This window comes from Dermacentor variabilis, chromosome 7 (genome assembly GCF_050947875.1).
Source record: "Dermacentor variabilis isolate Ectoservices chromosome 7, ASM5094787v1, whole genome shotgun sequence".
NCBI classification, from domain to species: Eukaryota; Metazoa; Arthropoda; class Arachnida; order Ixodida; family Ixodidae; genus Dermacentor; species Dermacentor variabilis.
The window spans coordinates 148812263-148839614 of record NC_134574.1 but is presented as its reverse complement, the minus strand read 5'-3'; the positions used below and the strand labels follow the sequence as shown (position 1 = coordinate 148839614).

Below are 27352 nucleotides of genomic sequence, written 5' to 3'. Positions count from 1 at the left end.
CCAGGGATCCCATATTGATGAAGCATACTCAAGTTGTGAGCGAACGTTAGGGGTATACAGTAATTGTTTTAATGATGATGGTGCATGAGAAAAATTTCGGCGCAGGTACCCTAAAGTGGGCTTAGCTTTGGACACTATAATATCAATTTGAGATTTCCAAGACAAAGTGTTAGTTATGGTCACTCCTAAATAACCATACGAGGTCACACATTAGAGTGATATATTAGTGAGAGAATAATTAGGAGAACTAGAGTTCGTAGGAGAAATCCTCATAGTTTTGCACTTCTTAATTTTAAGTTGCATTTTCGACATGTTGCACCAATCAGTTATTTTATTCAAGTCAGTTTGTAGAGCTGTTACATCAGAGTCACTGGAAATTTTGCGGTATATCACACAATCGTCTGCAAATAAACATATCTTTGATGTAATATTAGTGGGTAAGTCAATGTGCATAGGAAACAAATGTGGGCCCAGGACAGATCCTTGAGGGACGCCCCAGCCGACAGGGGCTAAAGAGGAATTAGATTCATTAGCAGAAACCAACTGAACGCGCGATGTAAGAAAGCTACCCTACACTAGAGAAGTAGTGTAGGGTCCATGTTTAAAATGCTTAGTTTGTGCAAGGGTAGAGCATGACACACCTTGTCAAATACCTTAGCGAAATTCAAAAATATACAGTTCGTCGTGAAGCCAGTGTCAAGGTTAGAGTGTAAATCTTTTGTAAATGTTAGAAGCTGTGTTTCGCAAGAGAAGTTTTTTTCTAAACCCATGCTGGTGAGGAGTAAAGAAATTATTGTCAAGTAAGTTAATGAGATGCGTGTAAATTACATGTTCCATAATTTTACAAGGTGCTGAGGTAAGAGAAAATGGTCTGTAATTAAAAGGATTATGAGTGTCACCTGATTTGTGTATGGGAATAATTTTTCCTGTTTTCCAATCTAGTGGAAGCATGTCAGAGTTATATGATTGCGAGAATAGATATTGCAATATGATAGACGAATATTTAACTCTGCTAATTAACAGTTTGGTGGTGATTTCATCGCACCGCAGGAAGAAGTAATTTTCAAATTTTCGACTATTTTTTAAAATTCCTGTTGCATCAAATATAATAGGGTCCATAGGAGGCAAGTTACAGCCCTGTAGGACGGCCCGTTCGTTGTTAGGTGCGCGAGACAGAAATGACTGCACAAACTCGCTGTTCAAGACGTATAGCTGGAAACCTGACTACCAGACTGTGTTAATGCAATCTTATTTTCACGTTTGCATTTTACTACGATCCAAAAGCGCTTTGGATTGGTCTTGAGTAATAATAGCAGGGTTTTGCTAAAAAATGTGTGCTTAGTATTTTTAGCAGTCATTGAGTAGTTAGAGGCAGCGTTTTTATACGCAAGCCAATGTGCAGGCTTTTTCATCCGTTTAGCGTTGCGAAAAAGGCGTCTCTTCCTATTTGAGAGCATATTAAGGAACCTGTTATACCAGGGGGCTTGATTATGAGAATAAACGCGCTGGAGTGGAACATGCTGACGGATTAAGTCTAAAATTTTATTCTTTAACATATACCAATTTCTTTCAACTGATCGTTCAAAAAACTGCGGTCAGAAGTAGTCAAGAAATGAACATAGGCTTGAGTTTATGGCAGAAAAATTGGCTCTGTTGAAATTTCTGATTGTCTTTAGCTGTTTGCTTTGATCCTGCTGGGGGAATGTAAGCATAAAGGGCAAAGTGTCGTGATCACTGAGACCAGGTAAGTGAGCTATCGATGAGACGTTGTCGGATGAAGATGTGAGCACCAGATCAAGCAGTGAGGTTGAGTGCCGAGTTATTCGCGTTGGTGACATCACCATTTCTGAGAAACCGAAGTCAGAACAAAGTGTAATGAACTCATTATATCCAGTGGATGAGGAGTCTGAAAACGGACGGATGTGGGACTATACGATGTTTGGAAAATAATGTCACCGGTTAAATATATTGGCACTCCAGGATAGCGTATTGTGATCTGATTCAAGTTGTCATACCGGTCATTGCAAGAAGACAAAGGACTTGAGGGTGATCGGTAACAAGCTCCTATTAGTAGTTTTTTTAAATTTTATTGTAAGACAGCCCCAGATGATTTCTAAATCTGAAACAACCAGCACACAAAAGCCCTCAAATCTGTCACTGATTGCAAGAAGCACACCGCCGCCTACTTTCCCGGCGCGAACACTCCGAAAAACAGCGTATTTATTTCTGCTAAAAAACAAGTCGGAGTTGGCCACCCTAGATGACAGCCAGGTTTCAGTTAACGCCATGATGTCAGCGTCACAGTGATCAATAATGGCACACAGTTCGTCCCTCTTTGGCAGAAGACTACGCATGATCGAGAAAAGCACTGAGCAAGAACACAGCTGAGAACCGCCTCCCCGTTCGTTCCCCTATATTTCTTTCAATGGGAATTCGCGTCCAGAGCGAAGAGTACGAGGGCTGAGGTCGTTCTGCGTGCTAGCGAAAGCTTCTATTTCAGTTACAGTATTGCGAGCTTCATGGTAAACATACGTTTTTCCGCCGATAATAAATTTATTGTAATGCGACTTGAACGACTTTTTTGTGTTTTTTTTCCAAATTCGACCAACTTTTTGCGGCAGTATCTTGTTGCCGGGCAATAAGCTTCGCTCACGGATATTTTTTTTTCCTTCTTTAGAACTTGGCGCGTGGAAAGGACTAAGCCCTTACTTTTGTATGTCTCAAATTTTACTGTTAATGGCCGTGCTATCCCTGCGGCACAACGCCCGATGCTGCGCGCTCTGGCTATGTTGTTACTTGAAATATCCACTTTTAGAGTATCGGCGAAAATTTTCAGTATCTTTTCTTCCGACTTGGAATACGTTTCAACAGCAGAGTCAGGCACATCGTAGAACAACTAGTTATCCCGGCGAGCGCGATCTTCGGTGTCGTTTAGTCTTGAGTGGAGTGTGCGCATATGCTTTTCGACGCGGACTACGGAATGCCGCACATCGTCGAGATCTGTCTGCTTTTGCTCAATTGCAAAAGTTTGCTCTCCAACTTTTTCAAATCTGGCTTTTATATCTGATATCACCTGACAAACTGATTCCTGTTTTCTTTTAGGTCTGATATTGACGTAGCCATAGATTTCTGTAGGGTTTCCATTCTTATAGATCGCTCGTCTAGATCCTTAACCGTTTCCAAAATTTCGTCCACAGCATTCGAAGATTGCGCTTTTTGCGAACCTGTACCGGGATCGCGATTGCTCTCAATATCACCACGTAAAAACAAAAGCAAAGAATAGAAAGGATCAACCAAGGCTTTTGGGCATGGAAGCACGACAAGGAACAGGTCATCCGATTTAAAGGAAGCGTGAGGTAATTCCGGGAACCTACTAACCTGCACAATGAAGAAAAGGGTGCGTGAGCCCATCGTTGTTTTCCTTGTCGTATCACCATGCCCACTGACAAGCGATGCAGCTGGGCCTGGTTTTATATCCTTCGCCACCAATGCTGTACGCGATGTTGCAGCTGCGCAGTCGTGGACATTGTGCACGTGCACGAATGTGCGCATGCGCTGCCTAGCTGTCGGTAGAATGATGGGCGAAAGTTAGGAGAAGTCGCTCTCGCTTTCCAGTAGAGCAGATGCGTTGCTGATGGACGGGCCCTGGTGCTAGAAAACCGTAGCCGAGCCACACTGCCGTGCCGGTACCCAAGAACTGAAGAACTACACAATGAAGAAAAACTTCCGTAAGCCCATCGTTGTTTTCCTTGTCGTACCACCATGCCCAATCCAGATAGTGCAATACCGGCCCGACCTGCGGCGGAGGTGAAGCGGGCCTTAAGCACTTCCCATACGTTGGCCGATCCCGAAGATAGTGCCACACCGGCCCGACCCGCTGCGGATGGGAAGCAGGTGTTAATACCTCCCCATATCTGGGCCGATCCCGAAGATAGTGCAATACCTGCCCGACCTGCGGTGGAGCTGAAGCGGGCCTTAAGCACTCCCCATACGTTGGCCGATACCGAAGATAGTGCCACACCGGCCCGACCCGCTGCGGATGTGAAGCAGGTGTTAATACCTCCCCATATCTGGGCCGATACCGAAGATAGTGCAATACTGGCCCGACCTTCGGTGGAGGTGAAGCAGGCGCTAAGCACACCCCATGCGTAGGCCCATCCCGGAGATAGTGCAATGCCGGGCCGACTCGCGGCCGAGGGGAGTCAGGCGTTGACCAACCTTATACGTTGGCCGATCCCGAAGATCGTGCCACACCGGCCCGACCCGCTGCGGATGTGAAGCAAGCGTTAAGCACTCCCCATATCTAGGCCGATACCGAAGATAGTGCAATGCCGGGCCGACTCGCGGCGGAGGTGAAGCCAGCGTTAAGTACACCCCATATCTGGGCCGATCGCGAAGATAATGCAATTCCGGGCCGACTCGCGGCGGAGGTGAAACAGGCGTTAAGCACTCCCCATACGTTTGCCATCACGGAGATAGCGCAATGCCAGGCCGACTCGCGGCGCAGGTGAAGCAGACGTTAAGCCCTCCCCATACGTCGGCCGATTCCGAAGATAGTGCAATGCCGGGCCGACCTGCGGCGGAGGTAAATCGGGCGTTATACGTGGGCCCATCCGTAATATAGTGCCATGCCGGACTGACTCGCGGCGGAGGTGAATCAGGCGTTAAGCACTCCCCATGTCTGAGCCGATTCCGAATATAGTGCAATGCCGGGCCGACTCGCGCCGGAGGTGAATCAGGCGTTAAGCACTCCCCATATCTGGGGCGATCCCGAAGATTGTGCAATACCGGCCCGACCTTCGGAGGAGGTCAAGGAGGCGTTAAGCACTCCCCATACGTGGACCGATCCCGAAGATAGCGAAATACCGGGCCGACTCGCGGCGGAGGTGAATCGGGCGTTAAACACTACCCGTATCTGTGCCTATCGCAAAGATAGTGCAATACCGGCCCAACCCGCGGCGGAGCTGAAGCAGGCGTTAAGCACTCCCCATATCTGGGCCGATACCGAAGATAGTGCAATACCGGCCCGACCCGCGGCGGAGGTGAAGCAGGCGTTAAGCGTATTCTGTTAGGTGTCTTCTGCTGCTTCTGTTTGCTCAGTTTTTTTTTCATTACAAAAAATTTTAGACCATGCCACCATAGTTCCGAATTTACCAAGCGCTCTGCGCTTACAGCTCTAGTTATCAAATCAGCTCGGTTTTCTTCTCTTGCAACGAATTTCTGCTTTGATAGTCTCCTTTCTTTTATCTACTTCATTCTATTTTCGACAAAGATGTCTACTTTTATCCTTGTGCATAACCAACTTAGAACAACGATCGAGTATTTTCACTACCTTGTTTCGTTTAGTTTTCTTATAAATCCGCTTCAACATATTCAGGCGCGTGCAGATAGCGTAGCCACCATTAGCTCGAATTTCAGAAACGACATTTTTTTCATTGGAGCCATTCGCCCTTTTGTTATGAGTATCTCAACGTGTTTTTGACGTTTGTAGGTTTTTTCCAAGTAGGCTGCTGTCCCATCAGCGTACGGGCTTGCATCAGAAAACCAGTGAAGACCCGTGTGAAGAGGCTGATTGCACTATTTAATACCATGTAGGTATGCTGAAATCTTGAATTAATCTTAGCTCTTGACTCCACTTCCTCCCCGACGTTATTTCGTCTTCTGCAGTGAGTCCTCGCAAGATGTTCGCTTGCTCCACATGTTTTGTATGTCTCGCCTAACTGTCAGTGTGTATGGAGTGAAAATGCCCAGCGGATCACATATTTCTGCTGTTAGCCGTAATAGTTGTCTCTTTCTAAGTGGACCGCTCATGTATATGCCTTTAACATAAAGGATTGGAGGTACAGTCTATCTTCCTTGAAATTCCATCCGATGCGAAGTACGTTTATATCTGGGTGAAGGTTTAAATACCTGTGACTTTCTCTTGTGTATAGTTCGCTATAATCGAAGCTCAATCGTATTGAGCTTTCTCATTGTCATTGGTGCCTCTTAAATAATGTCTTCTGACTCTTTAGAAAGTTTTCAGATTTTTCTGGTAAGTCAGCTTCCAGTATCACGTCGTCGTCGTAAATGGTGTTATTCAGTTGCTTAATACTTTCAGAAAATTTATCTTCCAGCTCGGTTAGCTCATTTAGCACTGTTGCTGGAAGTAAGAAAGTACTCGGAGCTGTGGCAAACGTTACTCTTGACAGTCTTCATGTCACAACTTTTTCGTGGCTACTATTTGGAATTCTGTCTCACCGAAGAAAGTGCAATCCATCTCTATCCGCTTCATGCATTAAAGTTTGTAAAAATGTTTCCTCTAGATCAGCTGTCATTACTATGCGATGGTGTCAGAAGTTCATCAGCATGTGAACCAGATCACAACTGAGATTCGGTGCTGTTTAGAAGTTATCGTTCAAAGAAAACCCTTTTGTCGACGATGAAGACGCATCAAATACCATTCTTATATTTGTTGTTTGTAGATCTTCCCTTATTACTGCCTGATGCGGCATGTAGTAGCAGTGCGTCGTTGGTCTTATGTTCCTCGGCCGCTTCTGCTACTCCACTATTTAAATAATCTCCAATTGCGCTCTCGTAGCGCCGGCGTATACTTTCGTCATTCTGTAGCGGTCTAGTGAGTTGTCGCAATCCGTTCATTGCTACATTCTTGTTTTTGTCTAGTTCCACGTTATCTTTCCGAGGAAGCCTGATTGAATATCGCTTATCTTCAAATTTAAAGTGTATCTTGAAATACTGAATCACTTCCTCTTTTCTCTTGGATTCTTTCTCAGTGCCCTTCATGTCTCCTGTTTTGATATCCCAGATATGTTCGAGTTCTGTCGCTATGTCAGCATTATCCACGATGACGTGAACTGCCATAACGGTTGACTTCTCCATTATTGTTGCTGATATATCTTAGCTTGTCCTTGTACTGTCCAGCCGAATATGGTTTCTGCTGCTATCAACATGTCTTCCATTTTTAGGATCCCATCTGTCATTACTTGCTAATACTGATCTGATCGAATAATCATTCCGATTTCGATTCAGGCTGTGCTTTTAGACGAACCGTCAACCAGGTTTAATTCGTCATCTTCAAACTTCTTTTGCAGCGAATTAGGCAGGAGCGTTAATGTTTCTGTTGAAATTGTGCCTACCTGCAAAGCTACCAATAAAAATTCTTCACTACCGTAGGCACTTTTCAGTTGAACTTCAACCGAATTTACGACCCTTTCATTTTGAGTTCCTCCGAACGAGCCTGTCATGAGTCTTTCTTTTTCTTTAACTTTACAACCAAGTTTCTCAGCGAGGCTTTTCAGTATGAATGATCTTTGGCTGCCAGTATCCAGCAGAACACAACAATACCATGACTGTCATCTACCTTCTCTAATGCAACTGCACTCTGCAGACGCATTACATGCTCATAAAGTGGCAAGTAGACGTTTTCTCTTCCTAATCTTCACTTTCACCAGGAGTACCTGCTGCATACTGCAGTGTTAATTCTTTGCTTTGACACATAAACGCCGCAGGCCATTTTCGGCCTATGTTCTACCTAATGTTTGCCTTACATATTTTGGCAGTATGGCGAGGCCTGGTGCAGCGGAAACATATGTTTGCCTCTTTGAGCTTCTTTTTTTTTGTCTTCGTAAGGCATTGTTTTCCTGCAATCATCAGTGTAATTAGTAGTATTGTCGTCAAATGTGGAGAACTTTGCATCTGTGCTTTGAAAATTAAGCGAAATTTGCTCTCAGTTCTGTTGCCGTAGCTTGTCTTCCTTTCTGTCGACAATCGACAATTCCTCTCTGCACTCTACTTGATCGTTTATGTATTTCATCAAGCGCCGAAGAATATCTTCTTGACGTGAAGCCACTTTCCGATCTTGTGTTGAAGATCTAGTGATCACTTCTCTTTCTTATAACTGGAATCGAACGTATATGCAACCCGCCGTGGTTGCTCAGTTGCTATGGTGTTGGGCTGCTGAGCACGAGGTCGCGGGATCGAATCCCGGCCACGGCGGCCACATTTCGATGGGGGCGAAAACACCCGTGTGCTTAGATTTAGGTGCACGTTAAAGAAACCCAGGTGGTTGAAATTTCCGGAGTCCTCCACTACGGCGTGCCTCATAATCAGAAAGTGGTTTCGGCACGTAAAAGCCCATAATTTAATTTTTTTACGTGTATATAACAAGTGGCAAAGTTCATTTCAGCATCGGGAGCAACATGCACGCATAGGACTCGTTCTTCAAGCCTAAGGATTCTAATCCATGGATGTGCACTTGCGCCTTTTGTGACAGGTTTCTTAAACTGTCATATTCGTTGCAGCTTGCTACCGCATTCAAGTTAGTTCCTTTATATGAATTTTACCAGTTCGTCGTATTTTCCCTACCGCTGCCTGAGTAGATCAACTGCTTTCCCATAATTGCTGTCAGAAAATTATAGTCTCTGTGCGGCAGGTGCCACTTTTTTGATTAGCGATGACAGAAGGTACTTAAGTTTCTGATTTTCGTTCAAGTCGCTTCTTTCTAGTGTACAGCTGTGTCAAATTGCAGCCCAAATCTTTGGCATTTCATTTTATCCCCGTTAAACTTCATTATGTCTAGCTTTGGTCGCTTCCTTATCGTTGCTTCCTGCAATTGTCTAGCTTAAACATTAACTTTGGATTGCTCCCTCGCTGTTTGCCATACTTATTGCCGAGAAAGGTAGGCGTTGATGCTGTGCAGAGCACTCATTATCCTTAACTCAGACTCAGTGGCTTTCGCAAACTCGCAGTCACCTGTGTCGCGTGTTATGAACTCCTCTATATGCTCGTCCACTTTCTTTAGCGATTCTGCAATACCTATAGTCTTATTTATTTATTTATTTATTTATTTATTTATTTATTTATTTATTTATTTATTTATTTATTTATTTATTTATTTATCAAATACTTCAGGCTCTCACGGTGGGCCCTCGCAGGAGTGGCATAAAAATACACCTATGTACAATATGAATTGAACGCAGTGAGAACACAAAACATAAGAGCAGCTCATTTACAATGGTACAGCTTGAATAGTAACAGCAGAAAATTTATACAGCGTGAAACATGACTATGAATAAGAATTATTCAATTGGTCAGTGGAGTCAATGGTCATAATCCCATCAGAAGGCAGCTTGTTTCATTGCTCAATTGTACGTGGAGAAAAAGAATGCTAAAGCCGTTTATTTTGGCGTGGTATTGAGTTAGAGACTGATAATCATGATGCCTTGTACGACGAGTAGTAAGGGGCATAAGATAAGGTTGAGGACTCATAGAAAGTTTACTGTTCTTAAGTTAAAATACAAATTTTAGTCTGCATACTCCTTCGGGCTAGTAGTGGTGGGATGGCATGTTCTTTCATTAATAATTCATCTGGCCGGCTATCATCGATACCACTTTAGGGTCTGGATTCTTCTCCAGTTTCGTTTCAGCATCGCTCATTAAGTTTGTTATTTGCGTCCTTAGCGTCTTTCGCCTCTTCGAAATCGCCTCTCTGTTCATCTTCAATAGCAGACGATACTGCTAGTCGCTTACAGATTCTAGCGGCGATGCATCATCCTTGTCTTAGTCGCCCTCTGTAAATCATGGTCAAGTTTAAGCAAGTCAGAGCCTTATGCACGTTCTTTACACCGCTATGTCCCTTTTTCTTAGCAGCTTGCTACATTCTGGCGAAGCTCTCATTTCTACCACCTATATTGTCATTACAAACAAAATATAGTAACCTGTTTTTTAATATTCTTTTGCAAGTGTCTGTGAAGAGCTGTTTACGAGATTTTGAAAAAAATTTACGATGGGGATTCTTTATTTTAATTTTTATATGGCGTTCATTTTCGTAAAAACTTCGCATTTGAGGCGAATTGTAAAAATGGTAATTTGTGATACTGCAACGACATTTAGCACAATTATTGAATATGTTAAGGTCTCACAGTCCACCAAATTTCGAAAGGCTACGTGGATTGGTTGATAAAAAATCGTAAATATAGCAAATTTTGAAAATTGTAGCAAACTAAAGGGTTATTCTAAAACACTTCCGTTTTTCACGCAAGCCTCAAACAGTGGTAGCTGACACTTCTTTAGGTCTACGTTTTACAGACAAAAATATATTCTTTGTAGTTGTATTATATTGTATTTGACATTGCTGTGAATTAGAGAGAATGCCTTGGTGCATGAAATAGGCGCCTCCACACTGAAGAATTTCGCTATGTCTTTTCTCCTCAAATTTTCATTTGGCAAAGAGGCCACATTCACTTCCGTGCTACCGAGTCATATTCCCATAAAATATAAAATATTCAATTGAATATAAAATATGAATTTTTTTGCCCGTGTTGATCTCTCGTGGAATCACTCAGTTTTGATTTCATTATATCCATCACAGTCATAGATAGTGCATAGGTTTCAGCCATAAAGATATTTGTTTCAGGGTTCAGTACACCTGATTCTGAGAAAGACGGCATGACGGCAGCATAAGACACCCGGTGTATGACTTAGAAGCGTCTGTGTAAAACTCTGTGCACAAGGACATGGACTACAGTTCCAGGAAATGCATTCTAATATGTGCCTCTGGCGCGTGCTTAGTAGCCGCTACAAAGAATGTGTCAGATGCTAGTAGCTGCCACTGTCACGGTGGTAACAGTTTCGCTCGAGCCATAGGGCAAAGTTCAAGCACTGGAAGACTCGTTTCCTCACTAAGGTTCCTTACACGCCAAGCCAATGACTTTCTCACTACAGGTAGGTTATGGAAAAATGAGGCAGCGGTCATATTGTTTATAGTTGATTAAGAAGTATGATCAATGTTCTCATGTGCTTTAAAAAATTATGTAAGACTGGCATATGACCGCTGGAGATGAAGTGATCTCTGATTGTGCTCTACCTAGAGGCTCTGGATCGGATTTGTACCGAAAGCGCAGGTCGCGAGACGGATGTCGAGATATTGAATGGGGTCTGGAATTTTTAATGCACTTGGAGTAGCGGAATGCTAAATTACAGCTCCGTAATCAAGGTGTGAGCAGACAACACTATTATGGTAATTCAGGAAGCACTTGCGATCATTGCCCCGTGTTGTGCGTGACAGAAGTTCCGAAAGGTTCATTGTCTTCAGGCATTTTGTCCTCAGATGCTTAAGATGAGGAATAAACGTGTGTTTAGAATGTAAGATAATTCCTAAAAAGCTATGTTCACTACTTACAGAGAGCGCATCTCCATTGAATTTAAATTCTATAATCGGCTTAGGACCTCTCTTGTTTGTAAACGTATCCAAGTGCTCTTCTTGTAGTTTACCTTAAAGCCATTTTCATCTGCCCATTTGTACAATCTGTTTATTCCAAGCAGCACTTGTTTGCAGGTAGCAATATTTCATGACTTGAAGCCTATCCGCACATCGTCGACATAAAAAGAATAAAACATTGTGCGTGGGATGAATATATGAAGAGAATTCATTTTTACAACAAGTAGTCTGCAAATAAGCACACCCCCCTCCAGCACTCCAATCTCTGGGATGAATGAACTAGACAACGCTCTGCCCACTTTTACGCGAAATGCTCGATTAGAGAGATAACTGTCGGTTGTGTTTTGCCCGTTGCCACGAACACCCTCGCTGAAAGATCTGGTAAAAATGCCAAGCGCCATGTCGTGTCTTAAGCTTTATCTAGGTCTAGGAACACTGACAGACAGAAGTGCTTATGTATACAAGCATCCTTAATATATGCCTCAATGAGGACAAGGGGGTCTATAGCGGACATACCTTCTCGAAACCCACACTGCAAAGTGTCCCCTATTTTGATTTTTCTAGGTACCAAATTAGGCGCCAGTTTATTATTTTTTCCTACAGTTTGCAGAGACAATTTGTTAGTGCTATTGGCCGGCAGCTGCTGGCTAAGAATGGTTCTTTGCCTTGTTTAAATATCGGGATGACCATGGCTTCTTTCCACGAGGATGGAATATACCCAGTCGCCCACATGGCATTGAAAAAATGCAGATTTTCAGTGCTTCGGGACGGAGGCCTCTAATCATGTCATACATAATGCGAAGGCCACCTGGCGCCGAGTTGTTACATCAAGTGAGAGATGACTTCAGCTAAGCTAGATGGGTGACTGTAAGCCTGGCTCGCTGAATCTTTGCGATTAAGGGGATGCCGCTCTTCGCGTTCTTTGAACTTCAGAAAATTTGTGCATACTGCGATGCACTTGAGGCGTATTGAAATTGTTCGCCCAGACAATCCCCCTGATCTTCCAGGCTATCACCTTAGGTACATACTAAGAGTAGGGGATGTGTTTGCCGCCCTATTATTTACCCTATTCCAGACTTTCGTCTCGTTCGCGTAAGAATTTGTGCCGGAGATATACTTCTCCCAACTGTCTCTTTTAACTCGTCGACGTGTCCTTCTGCCCTGGGACTTTGTTTAAAACTAATCAAGTTTTTGGTGGTTGGAGAGTCGGAAAGTTGTCCCCATGTATTGTTTTAATTTTTCCGTGCTTTTTTTTACATTTTTCATTCCACCACGTGATACGACGTTTATTCGCCAGTCAATCAGTTCGACGGATTCATATTATGGCGGCTTCAATTATAAAGCCTGTGATATACGCTATACCATAGTCTGTATTAAAAGAGGCAATATTATCCTGGCTTGAATATGTAAGTTCTCTGAAAAGTTTCCAGTTAGCCGAGTCAACCTTCCGTCGGGGAACGTGTGGCGAGCATGCATCTTGGTTTGTTAAGCTTAACATAATTGGGAAGTCGTCGGCCCCATAGGCGTTCTTGGTCATGTTGTCAAACGCGGCTTTTTCTCGACATTTTTCAAGCGAAGCTTCTATTGGCTCACACGTTTCGGTGGCGATATGGCCACGCCAAGACCCAGTTGCTGTCAGAGTAGAGCAGCTGCGGCAAAGGGCAATTCGATGAGTTCACAGCTGCGCCGGCGCCAGAGCTTGAGTCATTAGCAAGGATTGCAGTTGCACAGGCACGCGTTCACGCCACGCGCGCAACCAATCAGAGCCGTTTCGCTTCAGCCGGGGAGGGAAAGTGCAGGAAATGGTTTCGTGCGCGCTGCCGCCGGCTTCGTTTTCCTTCAGTTCAGTCTAAGAAAACGGATGCGACGGCTACGCTTGGTGCACTCCCCCGTATTATGCTCCCGGAGCATGCTTCACAAACAAATGTATATGCAGAGGATGTTAGCTTTGTATAGTCTTGTCTGTGTGCTTATTTGTATTAGGTAGGCCAACTTGTTGTGCTTCTCAATGTATTGCATGTGTTGTGCTTCTTTGTTTATACTGAGTAACATTGTGTGACGCGATGAACGAGGCGTCTCCAGGGCTGATGCAGGGTGGTGTAGAGTCGCAGGCAGGAGACGGCAGGCAAAGGTGTGTGGCGCGTAGGGAGAACGTGGAAGGTATGTGTGCGCGGTGGGCATACGGGGAGCGCGCGACAACGAACCGAGTGAGTGAAGTAATCAGCGGAGCAAGCCGCGTGCTGTGTGGTGGGACGGAACGCAGAGCACGGGTGTGTGCGTGCGCCGAGGATTTCCGAAATAAAAAACGTACTAGACAAGTGGGGTCTCGTCCGACCGGGCCTAGCATGAAGGACCAAGAATCGTCTAGTGCCACCCAGCCAATTGCGCAGCCCCTCCTGCCTTCTTCGATCGTCCAAGGACTGTTGCCTTCGACCTCCGGGACCACAATGAAAATGAGTGGACTAGCGGCTGATACAGCTCAAATTCTGCGCACCACGCCTCTCAACGACATAGTTAAGCCTGACCAGACAACCGGCATGGCTAGACCCGACGAGACAACTGGCGCGGGGCCAGCGTTCAACATCAAAGGTGCGCCCATCCCAATGCCGAGACTCAGTGGCTACCAGGACCCACACTCGCCACAAGACTTTCTGCAGTAGTACTCAGAGCACTGCAATATTGCGGGGCTTCCCCCCTGACCGCCGTTTGCAGTGGCTTCTAACAGCGTTAAAGATGTCAGCCAAGCAATGGTGGCGCTACTCAGGTGCGCCCCCCGACTGGCAGTCCTTCGCATCCGAATTTACAAGTTTAAACTAAAATCAGAGCTAAATCAGCGCACTCAGCATCCCGCAGAAAACCTCACGTAGTTCATTCTCGTCATTGCCAAATACTATGACCGTGTATATAGAGGAGTGCTTTAATTTAAGCGAATGCCATTCGGGGTAGCATGTGGGCCGGCAACATTTCAGTCTCTCATGGACAAAGTGTAAGAAGGCATAAAACACAACTACTACATGGCATTTCTTGACTATGTGCTCACTTATTCAGAAATGTTTGAGGACCACCTACAACATATCGATGAGGTACTGCAAAGAATTGGCTCCGCAGGTCTGACCATCAATCCCAGCAAAGTTACACGCTGTGAACAAGCATTAAAGCTCCTTAGACATGTAATCTCTCCGGGCAAATTTTAACCTGACCCGGACGAGGTGCGAGCGGTTGCAGAGTTCACATGCCCTAAAACAGTCAAGGAGCTCCAAACGTTTCTGGGCCTTGTCGGATACTACAGAAATTTTATCCCCTGGTTTTCTGACAAAGCCAGACCCCTGACAGCTCTCCTCAAGAAAGGAGCCAACTGGGTTCGCGGTGCCGAGCAACAGACAGCATTCGAGGCGCTGATGCTAACGCTGGCAGGAGAGATGGCTGTTGTACTGCCCGACCTGAACAGGCCCTTTGTGATTGAAACAGATGCTAGTGGCACTGGAATATCGGCCGTGTTGTTGCAGGAAGTCGAAGGTGAACTCTGACCTTTGTCATTTATAAGCAGGATCCTCAGCGCTGCTGAAAATAACTATATTGTCCTAGAATGGGAATGCCTCGGTGTGGTGCGGGCTGTCGATAGATTCTCACCGTACGTAGAATTCACATCATTTGAAGTGCATTGTGACCATGAATCATTGGCTTGCATGTTTGCAATTGAGCAGACATTCTGCAGAGTGCAACGATGGGTGTTGAGGTTACAAGCGTTCAAGTGTACCATAAAGCATCGTAAAGGACGGGCCAACATCCCAGAGGATGCACTAAGCAGGTGCCCCATCCCTGCTGCCCAATCTCGTCAGCCTTGTTTGTCGGAGGATTGGTTTCCAATCGAAGTGCAATAGCCACAACAAACTATTCGTTTTGAACTACCAGCTTCTGTGGACGTGATTCATGTGTTCCTACTAACCGACACTGCAAAGTTCCCGTTGGAACAACGCAAGGATCCACTGCTGCTGCAGCTGCTGCAATGCTTAAAGTCTGGCCTGCTACCTGGTGACGCTAAAGAGTCCAAGAGGGTATAGTACCTAGCTGATGACAGCGAAATCTCGAACAATGGCATCCTTATGCACACGGTCGGTGAACGTAAGGTCGCCTGGCTTCCCCAACTCTTACGAGACATGACACTGAAAGTGGAGCATAACCACCCCCTATGTGGGCATTTAGGCTTTTTTTTTAACTTGGAAACGTGTGAAGAGCCAGTTCACATGGCTCGGTATAGGCTAGATATCTCCCGTTACATCTGCAGCTGCCAGCAGTACCAGGCTTTCAAACCTCACTGGCAGAAACCAAGAGCACTGATGGACAGTTCGTGGGCCACCCACCCAATGCAGCAAAGTGTGGACCTTATTGGGCCACTGCCCACAACCCCTCGGCGCCTCAAGTACATCCTGGTGGTGCTGGACAAGTTCATGAAGTTTGTGGAGCTTTTCCCACTACGTGCGCCTACCTCCAAACTGGTCATCGATAAAATTATCAATGTTTTTTGCCGTGATGGTGTGCATAGCTCCATCTCTAGCGACAATGGCAAACCATTCATAAGCAAACTTTGGAAAGGCATTCTCCAGCACTGGGAAATCAAGGAGAGCCATACAGTCCCCCACAGAGCAGCAGGACAGACTGTGGAACGTCACAAGGCAGCGGGTAAACAATGCCTGGTGGGCTACTGCACTTCCCACGGGGACTGGGACAAAAGGCTGCCCGAAGTGGCATTTGCAATGCGCACGTCTGAAAGTGTAGTTACTGGCTTTACGCCTGCCTTCTTGTGCTATGGTTGGGAACTACGAAATCCATGCAGTCATCACAATCAGGGAGCTGGTAGAGAGGTGCCCCCTTCTGCGCCTCATATCCTAGCTGCTGAACTGGATGTGTACTGTCGAGATGCCGGGGCCTTTGCACAGGACCACCAAACTTATGCAAAAGCCAGCCAGACAAAGTATTACAACGAAAAGCGCTCTCCAGCTACCTTCTTTGTTGGAGACTTTGTTCTCCGGCGCACGAACTCGCTAAGTAAGGCAGCCATTGGTTTCACAGCCAAGTTTGCTCCTAGACGCACAGGGCCATTTAGAGTGACTGCACACATTCGACACAATACCTACAGACTCAGAGACACGGCTAGGGAAACAGAAAGGCCTCGCTAATGCAGACCAGCTGAGCCCTTATTATCGGTCTTGTAAGCCCTCTTCACAGGATAAAAGGGGAGGGGGATCTGTGACGGTACCGGGCCGATGCCAGGTGCCATAGAGTCGCAAGCACGAGATGGTAGGCAACTGTGTTGATTAGCAGGCATGGGACGGTAGGCAATGGTGCGTGGTAGGCAGGGAGAATATTGAAGGCGTGTATGCGCGGTCGGCATGCGGGGAGCGCGCGACAATGAACTGAGTGAGTGAAGTAATCGGCGGAGCAAGCCACGTGCGGTACGGCGGGACGGAACACAGACTGCATGTGTAGGCCTGCGCCGAGGATTTCCCGAAATAAAGAACGTACTTGACAAAATGTTCGTACCAGTAGATAGACTGACGGCCACGTGCCTGAGGCGGAGTTAAGATCAACGAGTGATCAGCTGGCAACTACCGTGAACGCGTAGCATGTTCGTATGTGCGCTTACCGGATAGAACGAAGTAAGCTAGCATGTGGCGTCAAGCCGAAAGAGCCCCAAACTGATTTTGGGCTACGCAGTCTTAGCTGACATTGACAGGAATCAAGGTCTCTGGTATCAAGTGTGATACCGCACTAGGGGCGGTATCGGAACCCAGTGACGACCCACCACACTCATTAGGCTGTGTGATGAGTGAACGTGAAACACGGCCGTGGCATCGACAACCCCAAAATTTCAAGTAAACATTTTAATGAAGCACTACAGTGAGAAAATGTCTGCAAGCAAACTTTTCTGGTGAGCTGGCGCTCTAAGAAAACAACGAAATCAATTTTACCTCACATTCCCCATGTTTAGAAATTCCGAGAATTCTCGGGCATTTTCGAGGCACTGTCCATGTCCGAACAATGTCGGCGACAGTGCGAGTGTTCATAGTCGGCCACCAGTTGTTGCATTAATTTGTATAGAAGTCAGAGCGTACTTGAGGGCATCAAGTTCAAGTTGATTCCGATTTTTCTGCACATGATAACATCCTCAGTGACGTCATTACACTCGGTGGTCCCGTAGTTATTAAGCTGTCTAGGGGACCAGCTACTACTCTGCATATCAAGTATAGATTGCAGTAAAATATGAAAGGAATACATGAGCAATAAATATTAACAGGAAAGGTAGGGGAAACGCAACAGTACGAAAGTAAACGTAATCAAATGTAATAAAACATCATATAAATTTATGACAATATACATTAGCGTAAGCGGGAAAACATGTGCAACTGAAAAAAACACCGCAGGCTTCATGAAATGATTTAAAGTAATGAATTCAATGAAACTGAAGAATAAAAGCATTGTAAGAAGCGGTGCCACAATAAGCGAAAGCGAAACTGATGCTTTCAGGTACAATGGAAACACTTACAACTATGTGTTACATGACTTACACGCGCAAACTAATGAAGAAAAGAAAAACGGAAGAGGCAAGAAACCGGTATTATAGATAAAACAAGAATGTCATATTTATGAATTACAGCGCTATTATTCATTTAAGTGGACATTTGTTGCGGAGGTACAGAAACATATGTACCGATGAAGATGATTTAATTTTATATGGTATAGAATTCCAGAATCATAACCCACAGAAGAAAGCAGTTCATTTTCCGTAGTTTTTTCGAACGCGTGGAAGAAATAAATTATTGTTTGTAGAAAACATCATAATGTTAGTATTTTGAGGAAATCATTTCAAAAACCGAGGTTAAAGTCTCATACCGTTTGAGCTTGAACATAAATCGCGATATCCTTTATTTCAACACTTCTGTTAGTCGTAGATTATTCAGGCGTTGGTCAGTGGTTTTGAGCGCGTAAAAATTCCATGAAATGTCATTAGCCGGAGCGCTTGATTTTGAAGGCGTTGAAGGGCGTCTAGGCGACCATAGTAAGTGTTGCTCCAAGACGATATACAATAAGAGAGATGGCTATCAATGTAGGAGTAATATAGTGAAAGAATAATGTGTCTCTGGAAGAAGTTACGGTATATATTGATTACATGGCTGCCAAAAGAAACTTTCTGTATTAGCGAACGAATGCAAATATTATATTTTAAATGTTGGTCTAAAGGCACACCTGAAAACTTGGTGCTGTTAGTAGCCGAATTTTTCTTCTTGTCCTATCGTGAACACCACAGGACCCACTTTTAATAATTGAGAATATTGCAAATGCAGTTTTTGACGGATTAATGCGCAGAAAGTTATTCTGCGGAAAGTTATTCTTCGTGCTAAGTGAGTATCTACTTACATATATAACTACTGAGAATCCACTCACTCTTATATAGATACTTAGTGAACATCTACGCAAGGCTGATTCGCGTAAGGCCCGCGCCCAGAAATATTTCGCAAAAAGTGTCTTCCAGTCTTCCACGCTGGAAAATGCGAAAATAGTGATGGAAGCTAAACACAATGGAAACACACGAGTTACACCGGCATGCGGTCGCTTACGTTCACATAAGCCCGTGGTACTTAAAGAACGACGGAGAGCTTTTGAAGTACCCTGCGTAGCGCGTGGCATCGGAATTTCTTTTGTTCTTTTGCAATGTATTCAGGACTAACTGTGCGAATTCATTCAAATCAAACCTGGAAATATAGAATGGTCTATTACTGTGCTTTGAGCCTAACGGCAGAATACTATTGATAAGGACAAAACGAGCACAACTCTTCAGTGAAAAGGCAAGTATACTATAGGCCCCTTCAGCTCTAGCAGACTTTAACGCTTATGTAATTTTGTGAATACTATAATTGCAATGCAGACGAACGCGTCGACAATTTGCATAATAATTAAATATTAGTCGCGGCTTTCTGTGCACTACAGCCTTTATTAATATATTTTTTATTTGTGATGATTTTACCGTAACGCCAAGGCCGCCCATCAAAAATAAATAAATAAATTTCGAAATGCGAGAATATACTCACTGCACGTCACTGCAACTTCATCACTGAAAAGCTCTGACTCATAAGAGAGAACCACCCTTACTCCTTCTCGACACCCGATCGAAAGTCCAGTGTGGCATGTCTTATTCTGGGAGTCTTCCACTGGAACAAAAAAATTGTCCTCAAAAATTTTATTTAGCGAGTAACTGAGCACGGATTACGTGCATAAATGTCCAAGATTGAGTTTCGATGACTTGCATGTAGTAGACATGGACGGCAGCTAAAAGTATCCGATAAAATCAAATGCACGAATCTAATGGCAATACGTAAACGAAATTCACAGAAGCTCATTTGTCTCTCACGCTTTCGTAGCGTAGCTTTCGTGACTGCCACTTAATCCGATGTTTTTGAGAATGTGTAATTCTTCTATTGACGATTCCTACATTCTCAGATGATGTTTTGAGAAACGTTAACTACATAATAGCCAGCTTCGGCATTTTCTAAAAAATATTAGTGCGCATTACTGCACGCAGCTTCTCGCTCCTTTTTTCCCCACATGAGCTTAGGTTGAAGTAGGAACGATAATATTGCCGGATGCATGAGCACGTACAACAATGCGCAGGGGACAAATTTTCGTGGATTTGGGATACACGAAATTCGGACGCAAAACTTGGATACAGTTGGTCCGCCTCAGAAAGTAGTTCGTTTTCCCTTTTTTGATTTGAAGATATGATCTTTTGAGCATTCAATAGCTCTAGAAAGTCTCCAAATCCCCGCGTGTTCAATTTGCGGTACTATCTGGGGAAATAGAGACAGCTGATTACGTGTTTTTTTTTTCTTTTTTACACCATTTACATGTGTGATTGTTTTTACGATTTTGTTTTTGAGCAGAAGAAACGGGAAAACTGGCTACACACACTCTGCTAGAATATGCACTAGGCACTTTGTTCTCGACGCTAAGCTCGACGAAGTGAGGCACCCTGTTTGCAGCCAATCCAGTTAAACTGTGGTCTAGAAGAACGATGCAACCAGAGCCTCCTTATGCATAATATGAATGGTTCTGTAAGGCTTACCTCTGTCGCTTGAAATGTTTTCCGTTCTAGCATAGAGACTGAGACAGCAACAAGGCTTTTCAGTAGGATGAAAACTGCTCCCAGAAGGGTATTTTTTGTATGTTCCCATCATCCATAGCTTGCTTCTAAAACAGCATTTTCCTGATAATTTTATAGAGCGGTAATATTGTGTAGGCTGTATTTGTGCTCTAATGCATAATATCAAAATTTTGCGAGGTTGTGAAAACCGGCAGTACATGCCTGAATGTGTTTTGCCTGTGAGGGAGATGAACGTTGAGAATTCTTCTGGTGCTTGTAGCATATGCTGTCGTTTTCTCAATTTGATACCAAAATAAGAACAGAAGGAAGGCGGCCAAAGTGAAGCACCGACAGAGTCTGTGACACCTAGTGTTCCTGTATATGCTCCCGCAGGCAGCAGAGTTGCGCATAGGTCCGGTTTATGACCCAGCTCTGCAGTGGAGCCACTCCTGGCGCGCGCAGGAGGCAACTGCCACGCGGTGTTCCATTTGCTTTTTTGTCTGCTGGTCGCGAGCTACATGCGGCAAAAGTACGCAAGCGCTGAAGAAATGCACATAAAGAATAGGACCCCCCACGATCCCTCGAAGCAATATCCTGACTACGCCCGTGGCTCCAACAGCTCGAAAGTTCGCGTGCAAACGCGCATTACCTTGCAACAAAAAGCGGTGCAATGTTTTTCAGCACGCATATAAAGTTTTCTCGCGGAGGCGGAATGCAAGAATTGTTTTAAAGGGTGTTTAAAGAAAACTTCATACACGCATGGTAGACAATTATGTGAGCACATTTTGGCTGCCGAAACGAGATCGAGTGTCGCCAACAGAACTATCGTGCCTGCAATTATGCCCGTGACCGTTGACAATCATTCATCTCTAAACGTCGCTCACAGCAGCTGCACGTTTTCGATATATGCGGTGCAGAACGTATATTTAAACGCATTTCAAATGTTTACATGCAGGCATCTTATGCAAAGCTTCTTTTTACATTTCATACCGCAAACTTAACAGCTGCTTCGTAGCAGCAAATCTGCAACTGGAAAAAGATTCAAGAGGCACGAGCTTCTAGATCAAATTTATTTCGTACAAGGGAATGGATGAGCAATGGCTGGTGGCAGGAGCGGATGAGTGCTGGTTCTTGGAGCGTTGGGGGCCAAAATTCAGAACCACTGGAAAGGCAACAAGTTATTAAGAGTAACAACAGGTTATTTTTTTTACTAATCACATAAGATGACAAACTGGCAAAGTAATTATTCACACATTGCAGCCTGTAATATGACAGCACATTTTTCTGTATCTCTTCATACTACTCAGGTTAATTTACTATAACACAGCGCTTACTAAACGTACAAAAATAATTTCACAGTCCTCACGTCAACTAAGGCTGATCGAACAAGCAACATATTGCGGGCGGTAAATGCTGAAGCTATCGCAGCTCTCTCATAAGCGGGAGCGCGCGGTGTTTTTGCTTACTACAAAAGAATGAACACCAGCACATCGATCGACTTCACATGAAAATTTGGAACGCGGACGAAAATTAAAAAAAGAAACTTTGCAGAGAAAAGCCAGGGTGCAGCGGGCAAATTGTACCTGCTAGTACTTACTTTGTTCCGAACACACTTTTCTGGAGCCGCATAGTCAGAACAATCGTACAAGCAACAAAGCGAATTGAGCGATTTGTTAAGTTAACATTCTTGGCGTATATGCATGTGCAGCGCGACACAGACGTGCCGTCCTTTCTTTGTACCGCGTCTGTATCGCGCTGCGCACATACACCAAAAAATTGCACAAGCGAACAACCTCTCATGCCTGGCGTACGCATTTCAGCGTGTACAGGAGTGTTACTCGAGATAAATGCCGCTTTAGTGTAAACAAGCCGAACTCACCTCCGTAAACAAGGCGAACGGACCTCGCATATGCTGGTCCCTTTCGGTGCCGGCCGGTCTCGTCCGTCCGCACGGCACCGCGTAAAAAGGTTTACCACCTTCCGTGCGATTTGCGCAGTTTGGTGTGCTGCAACCCGTCATACTAAAATACAAGTGTCAAACTGATCTGCTTCGTAGCACTTCACCAAAGTCATTAACTTAATATCCTCGAATACGGTACCTGCAAACCGGAGCCGATCGTTGCTACGCATGCTCGACGGTCCGCTGATTGCAATTGCGATGGCACGGAAAAAAACGAGTCGGCGCCGTTTCCGTAAAGTTGGCTTCGGAGCGCGCAGTTGGTCATTTGACGTCATTTTTCACCACGTGATCGAGCTCGGCGAATAGCGATGCGCAACTCTGCTCCCTGCGAGAGCATATACAGGAGCACTAGGGCCACCGATGAAGCAGCGCCTGCTGGTGGTGAAGGCACAAATAGCGACCAATAGTGAAATTGTGTTAAAAAAATTAAATTATGGGGTTTTACGTGCCAAACCCACTTTATGATTATGAGGCACGCCGTAGTGGAGGACTCTGGAAATTTCGACCACCTCGGGTTCCTTAACCTGCATCCAAATCTCAGTACACGGGTGTTTTCACATATGCGCCACATCGAAATGCGGCCGCCATGTCCCGTATTCGATCCCGCAACCTCGTTTTCAGCAGCCCAACTCCAAAAATTGTGTTTCGAGGAATGAATTTATGTAATAGTGCCTCACAGCAAATTAAATGTAATGAAATATTCCAAAGTCTATAGCAGCTTCCCTAAAATATATTTAATTATTTTAAGAAGGGAGCCATCCTCAACGACTGAAGAGTCGAATAAATGCCATTTTCCAACTTATTCTTTCCACCACGCCTGGCGGTAATACAAATTGCTCTACGTTCCCCCGCGGATTGTGTGAACTGCAAATGAGGAAACTGTATGTGACATAAGGCGTCGTAGCAGTACTTTGTGGCCAGTAAATGAGCAGTGATGTCTAGCTGGCGTGTTTTTGACAGCTCTAGCTGCGCTGTAATAAAAAAATCTGCGACGGTAGCGGCGTGCTTACATTTTGTCGCAACACTGAGACGGCAGCATACTGTCAAGTCAGTAAATTGTCTAGTGCTCAGAGTAGCTGTACTAAATTAAGATGGCACTAATGACACAATAAAGACCTATCTCGAGAGTATAAGGCAACGTTATGTTCGTGTGTAGTGTCCAACGAAGACTGCTACGTAAGTGCCGTGCTAGTTTCCTGCTTAGTTGCACGTTTCGCACCGAACTATGGTAAATATTACTCTCTCATAGCTAGCGTCAGATTATTCATGATTTTAAAAATTATGCAGATCCCACACACTGTGGCAATAGATTTATGCAAAGCTTTCTGTGCTGGTTGCTGTGCTGGTTGCTTTGTGATGTTGACGGCGAAAACTTAATTTCTTCAGCGCTTAGTCTAACACGAGAGTGGTGAGTTGATGGCAAACGTTACCTTGTGTGCATAACTGCTGCTTGTCTGCGTAGTACACAGAACGCACAGCGAGAGGTATTTGCTTGGGGCATTGTTGTGCGCCATATTTCATAACATCTGAGAGAGTTGAGCATTGTCATTGCCTCACGTGGCACTTCGCATCTTGGCAGAAGCATTAAACTTGAATGATGGGGCCGTACCAGCCAAAACCACAATCGGATTATGAGGCACGCCGTAGTGGTGGACTCCGGATTAATTTTGACACCCCATGATGTTCTTTAACCTGTCCCAAAATTTAAGTGCTTGTTTTTTATTTGTGTATTTTTTTATTTCGCCCTCGTCGAAATGCGGCTATCGCGGATGGGATCAAATCCACGGCGTCTAGTAATGCCATAGCCGCAGAGCTAACGCGGTGAGCACAGAAGTGTTGATTTGACGGTCGACCGCTTCGGTAGTGCCGCCTGGACCCTGCGGTGCATTTCAATTAATGCGGCTCTGCTTCTGCACGCCCTGCTTAGTTTGTCCGCTTGACATATATGCATGGTGATTATTTTTCAGAAATAACAGGAACCTACTGTACCCTACCTTCAACTTAAGCTTATCCAGTTTCCCCGCAACCGCTGTCGTATAGTAGTAGGGTGTCCTTGCCTTCTCACGTCACCTACACCCCCCACCTCGGTTGTATGGAACTGCCTCTTCTCCTTCCTCCTCTCTACAGTTTTATCTACGTTGCTGTGGACTCGCGCACTAGTAGAAAGGAAAGAGCTGCAGTTTCTTGAATGTTGTTGAGGAGTGTCACGGGTAATTACAGTTGTCAAGAGGCCAAGGTGGCAACGGCCAGCGATCTCCAGAGGGTGTTGTGTACATTCGACGCGGTTGGGTCCAACGAGTTTCTCGCGTCGCCTTTCCTCTCTGACTCGCTCCTGTTGTACATACACATGCTCTGAACCACCCCCGACGCGGGGTGCCAGACAGCAGCAACAGCAGTGAGAAGGTCGAAGGAAGAGGGAAAGAAAGCTTCACTTTATATATGGTAGGCGGCCCTAATTTTTGACTAACGTGTCTCTTAGGGCCAGTCAAATCTCGACGTTGGTGTTCTTTAGGTTAAACAAGTGAACGTCTTTCCCCTGGCACGATATGCGGGCGAGGAGCGAGGGATGGCGAGGAGCAAGCACAGTGCGCGCCACCTGGCACGCGAAAGCCCATTGGGAGCGACGCACAAAGCGCACCTCTCCAGTGCCGACGTCAGAGAATTAATGAGCGCGCACGCGCGGAGTTGTTGCGAGCGAGCAAGGTAAGAGCCAGGAGAGGAGAAGTGAGGGAGGAAAGAGTGGCGTCACATCCGCTCTTCTAGTTAGATGTTCAGTCTATGCCACCAACTGTTTTCTGTTAATTAGCTGGTTAAATAACATGCCACCTTCATGTGTGGACGTCCTTAGTGATGTCATTGCTTCCGCTTTCTACTTCCGGGTTTTCAGCAATTTCGCCAAAGTGGGGCTCACGTGACAGGTCTCTAAAGGTTACGATTCTGTGCTTTGGTGTGCGTAATTAGTGATCTTTAATCATGTATAATTATTGCAGACATTTCGATAACTCAACTCATAACTAAACTTATACTCTGATATCATACCTATAATAAAACCCACGAATCTTGTTCTGTACTGGTTTTTTTTTTCAAGTTTATTCTGAGTGTGATAACATCGTCACAGCGCGCCGCATGGTGTGTGTGCGAGTGAAACTGTGTGTGGGTGAGCCGACCATGGTGGCTCAAATACGAGCGCGCAAGGGAAAAAGCGCTGAGTACAATTTCCAATAATACAATTTACAGTGTAAATAAACGAAATATTTGGAACTATACCTACAATTTGTATAGCAAATGCTAATGCTCCGCGAAAGTTGCTGCTCATATTTTAACTACAGATTAGCATTCAGTGGCTTAAGTTCTTCTATTGCTTTATATTTCAGAAAGTTCTCCGAATAGTGAGTAGAGCTAAACACGCACTCGAAGTGTTCACCGACAGCGCCGGCTTGGCCTTCCAACTTGTTTGTTTCTTTATCAACCAGTGGCAGTTGTCCTCTCATGAGAGACAGTCACTATGCTGCACTTTATGCAATATTTTCACCTCCCTTCTCCCTTAAAAATCTTCTTGCAATGGATGGATTTGTGGTCCCTTAAGCCTCCTTAAGCCTTAAGCACCCTAGTCCTACATAAAGAAAGCAACAAAATCCCAATAAAGAAAGGCGTCAGGCTGGGAGATACGATCTCTCCAATGTTATTCACAGCGTGTTTACAAGAGGTATTCAGAGACCTGGATTGGGAAGAATTGGGGATAAGAATTAATGGGAATACCTTAGTAACTTGCGATTCGCTGATGATATTGCCTTGCTTAGTAACTCAGGGGACCAATTGCAATGCATGCTCACAGACCTGGAGAGACAAAGCAGAGGGGTGGGTCTAAAAATTAATCTGCAAAAAACTAATGTTTAACAGTCTCGGAAGAGAACAGCAGTTTACAATAGGTAGCGAGGCACTGGAAGTGGTAAGGGAATACATCTATCTACCTAGGGGAGGTAGTGGCCGCGGATCCAGATAATGGAACTGAAATAATCAGAAGAATAATAATGGGCTGGGGTGCGTTTGGCAGGCATTCACAGATCATGAACAGCGGGTTGCCATTATCCCTCAAGAGGAAAGTGTATAACAGCTGTGTTTTACCAGTACTCACGTACGGTGCAGAAACCTGGAGGCTTACGAAAAGGGTTCTACTTAAATTGACGACGATGCAACGGGCTATGAAAAGAAGAATGATGGGTGTAACGTTAAGGAATAAGAAAAGAGCCCATTGGGTAAGGGAACAAACGCGAGTTAATGACATCTTAGTTGAAATCAAGAAAAGGAAATTGGGGGGGGGGGGGGGGGGCATGGGCAGGACATGTAACGAGGAGGCAAGATAACCGATGGTCATTTAGGGTTACGGACTGAATTCCAAGGGAAGGGAAGCGTAGGCGGGGGCGGCAGAAAGATAGGTGGGCGGATAAGATTAAGAAGTTTGCAGGGACAGCATGGCCACAATTAGTACATGACTGGGGTAGTTGGAGAAGTATGGGAGAGGCCTTTGCCCTGTAGTGGGCGTAACCAGGCGGATGATGATGATTATGATGAAGCCTCCTTAGCCCGTTCCATACTTTCGTCTCCTGTCTGTATGAGGTTATGCCAGACAAGAACCTCTCCCAGCTTGCCTTCTAAGCTTGCCATCGCGTTAGCCTTTCCTGTGATTTACTGTTTTAAATTCTATCAAATTTTCGGCAGTTGGGGATTGGCGAAGTATGCACCCACACTTTATTTTGTTTTCTCCGCGCCCCCTTGCACTTTTCATTCCCCCACGGAACTCGTCTTTTGGATGAGGTGCAGCTTGATTGTGGAATGATGTTATTTGATGCCTCGATGATAAAAGCTGTAAATTACGCTACCGCGTCGTCAATGCTAAAACCGGTGATGAAATGTCGTGATAGGTAAGTCTATTCCTCAAGATTATTCCAGTCGGCAGAAGCAGCGCATGAGAACATTCATATTGTTGAATTAAGTTTAGAATTTTAAGAAATTGGTCACTTCCATAAGGATATTTAGT

At 44.9% G+C, this 27352-nt stretch overlaps 1 protein-coding gene across 1 annotated transcript in view; it reads right to left on the bottom strand.

Annotated features, from left to right (window-relative positions):
- The window catches only part of LOC142588886 (uncharacterized), a 98550-nt gene that overhangs the window by 46997 nt on the left and 24201 nt on the right, over window positions 1-27352 (bottom strand). The window contains exon 3 of the mRNA XM_075700703.1: window positions 19306-19425. Within this exon, the coding sequence (XP_075556818.1) occupies window positions 19306-19425 (120 nt within the window). The remainder of the gene's footprint in view (window positions 1-19305; window positions 19426-27352) is intronic.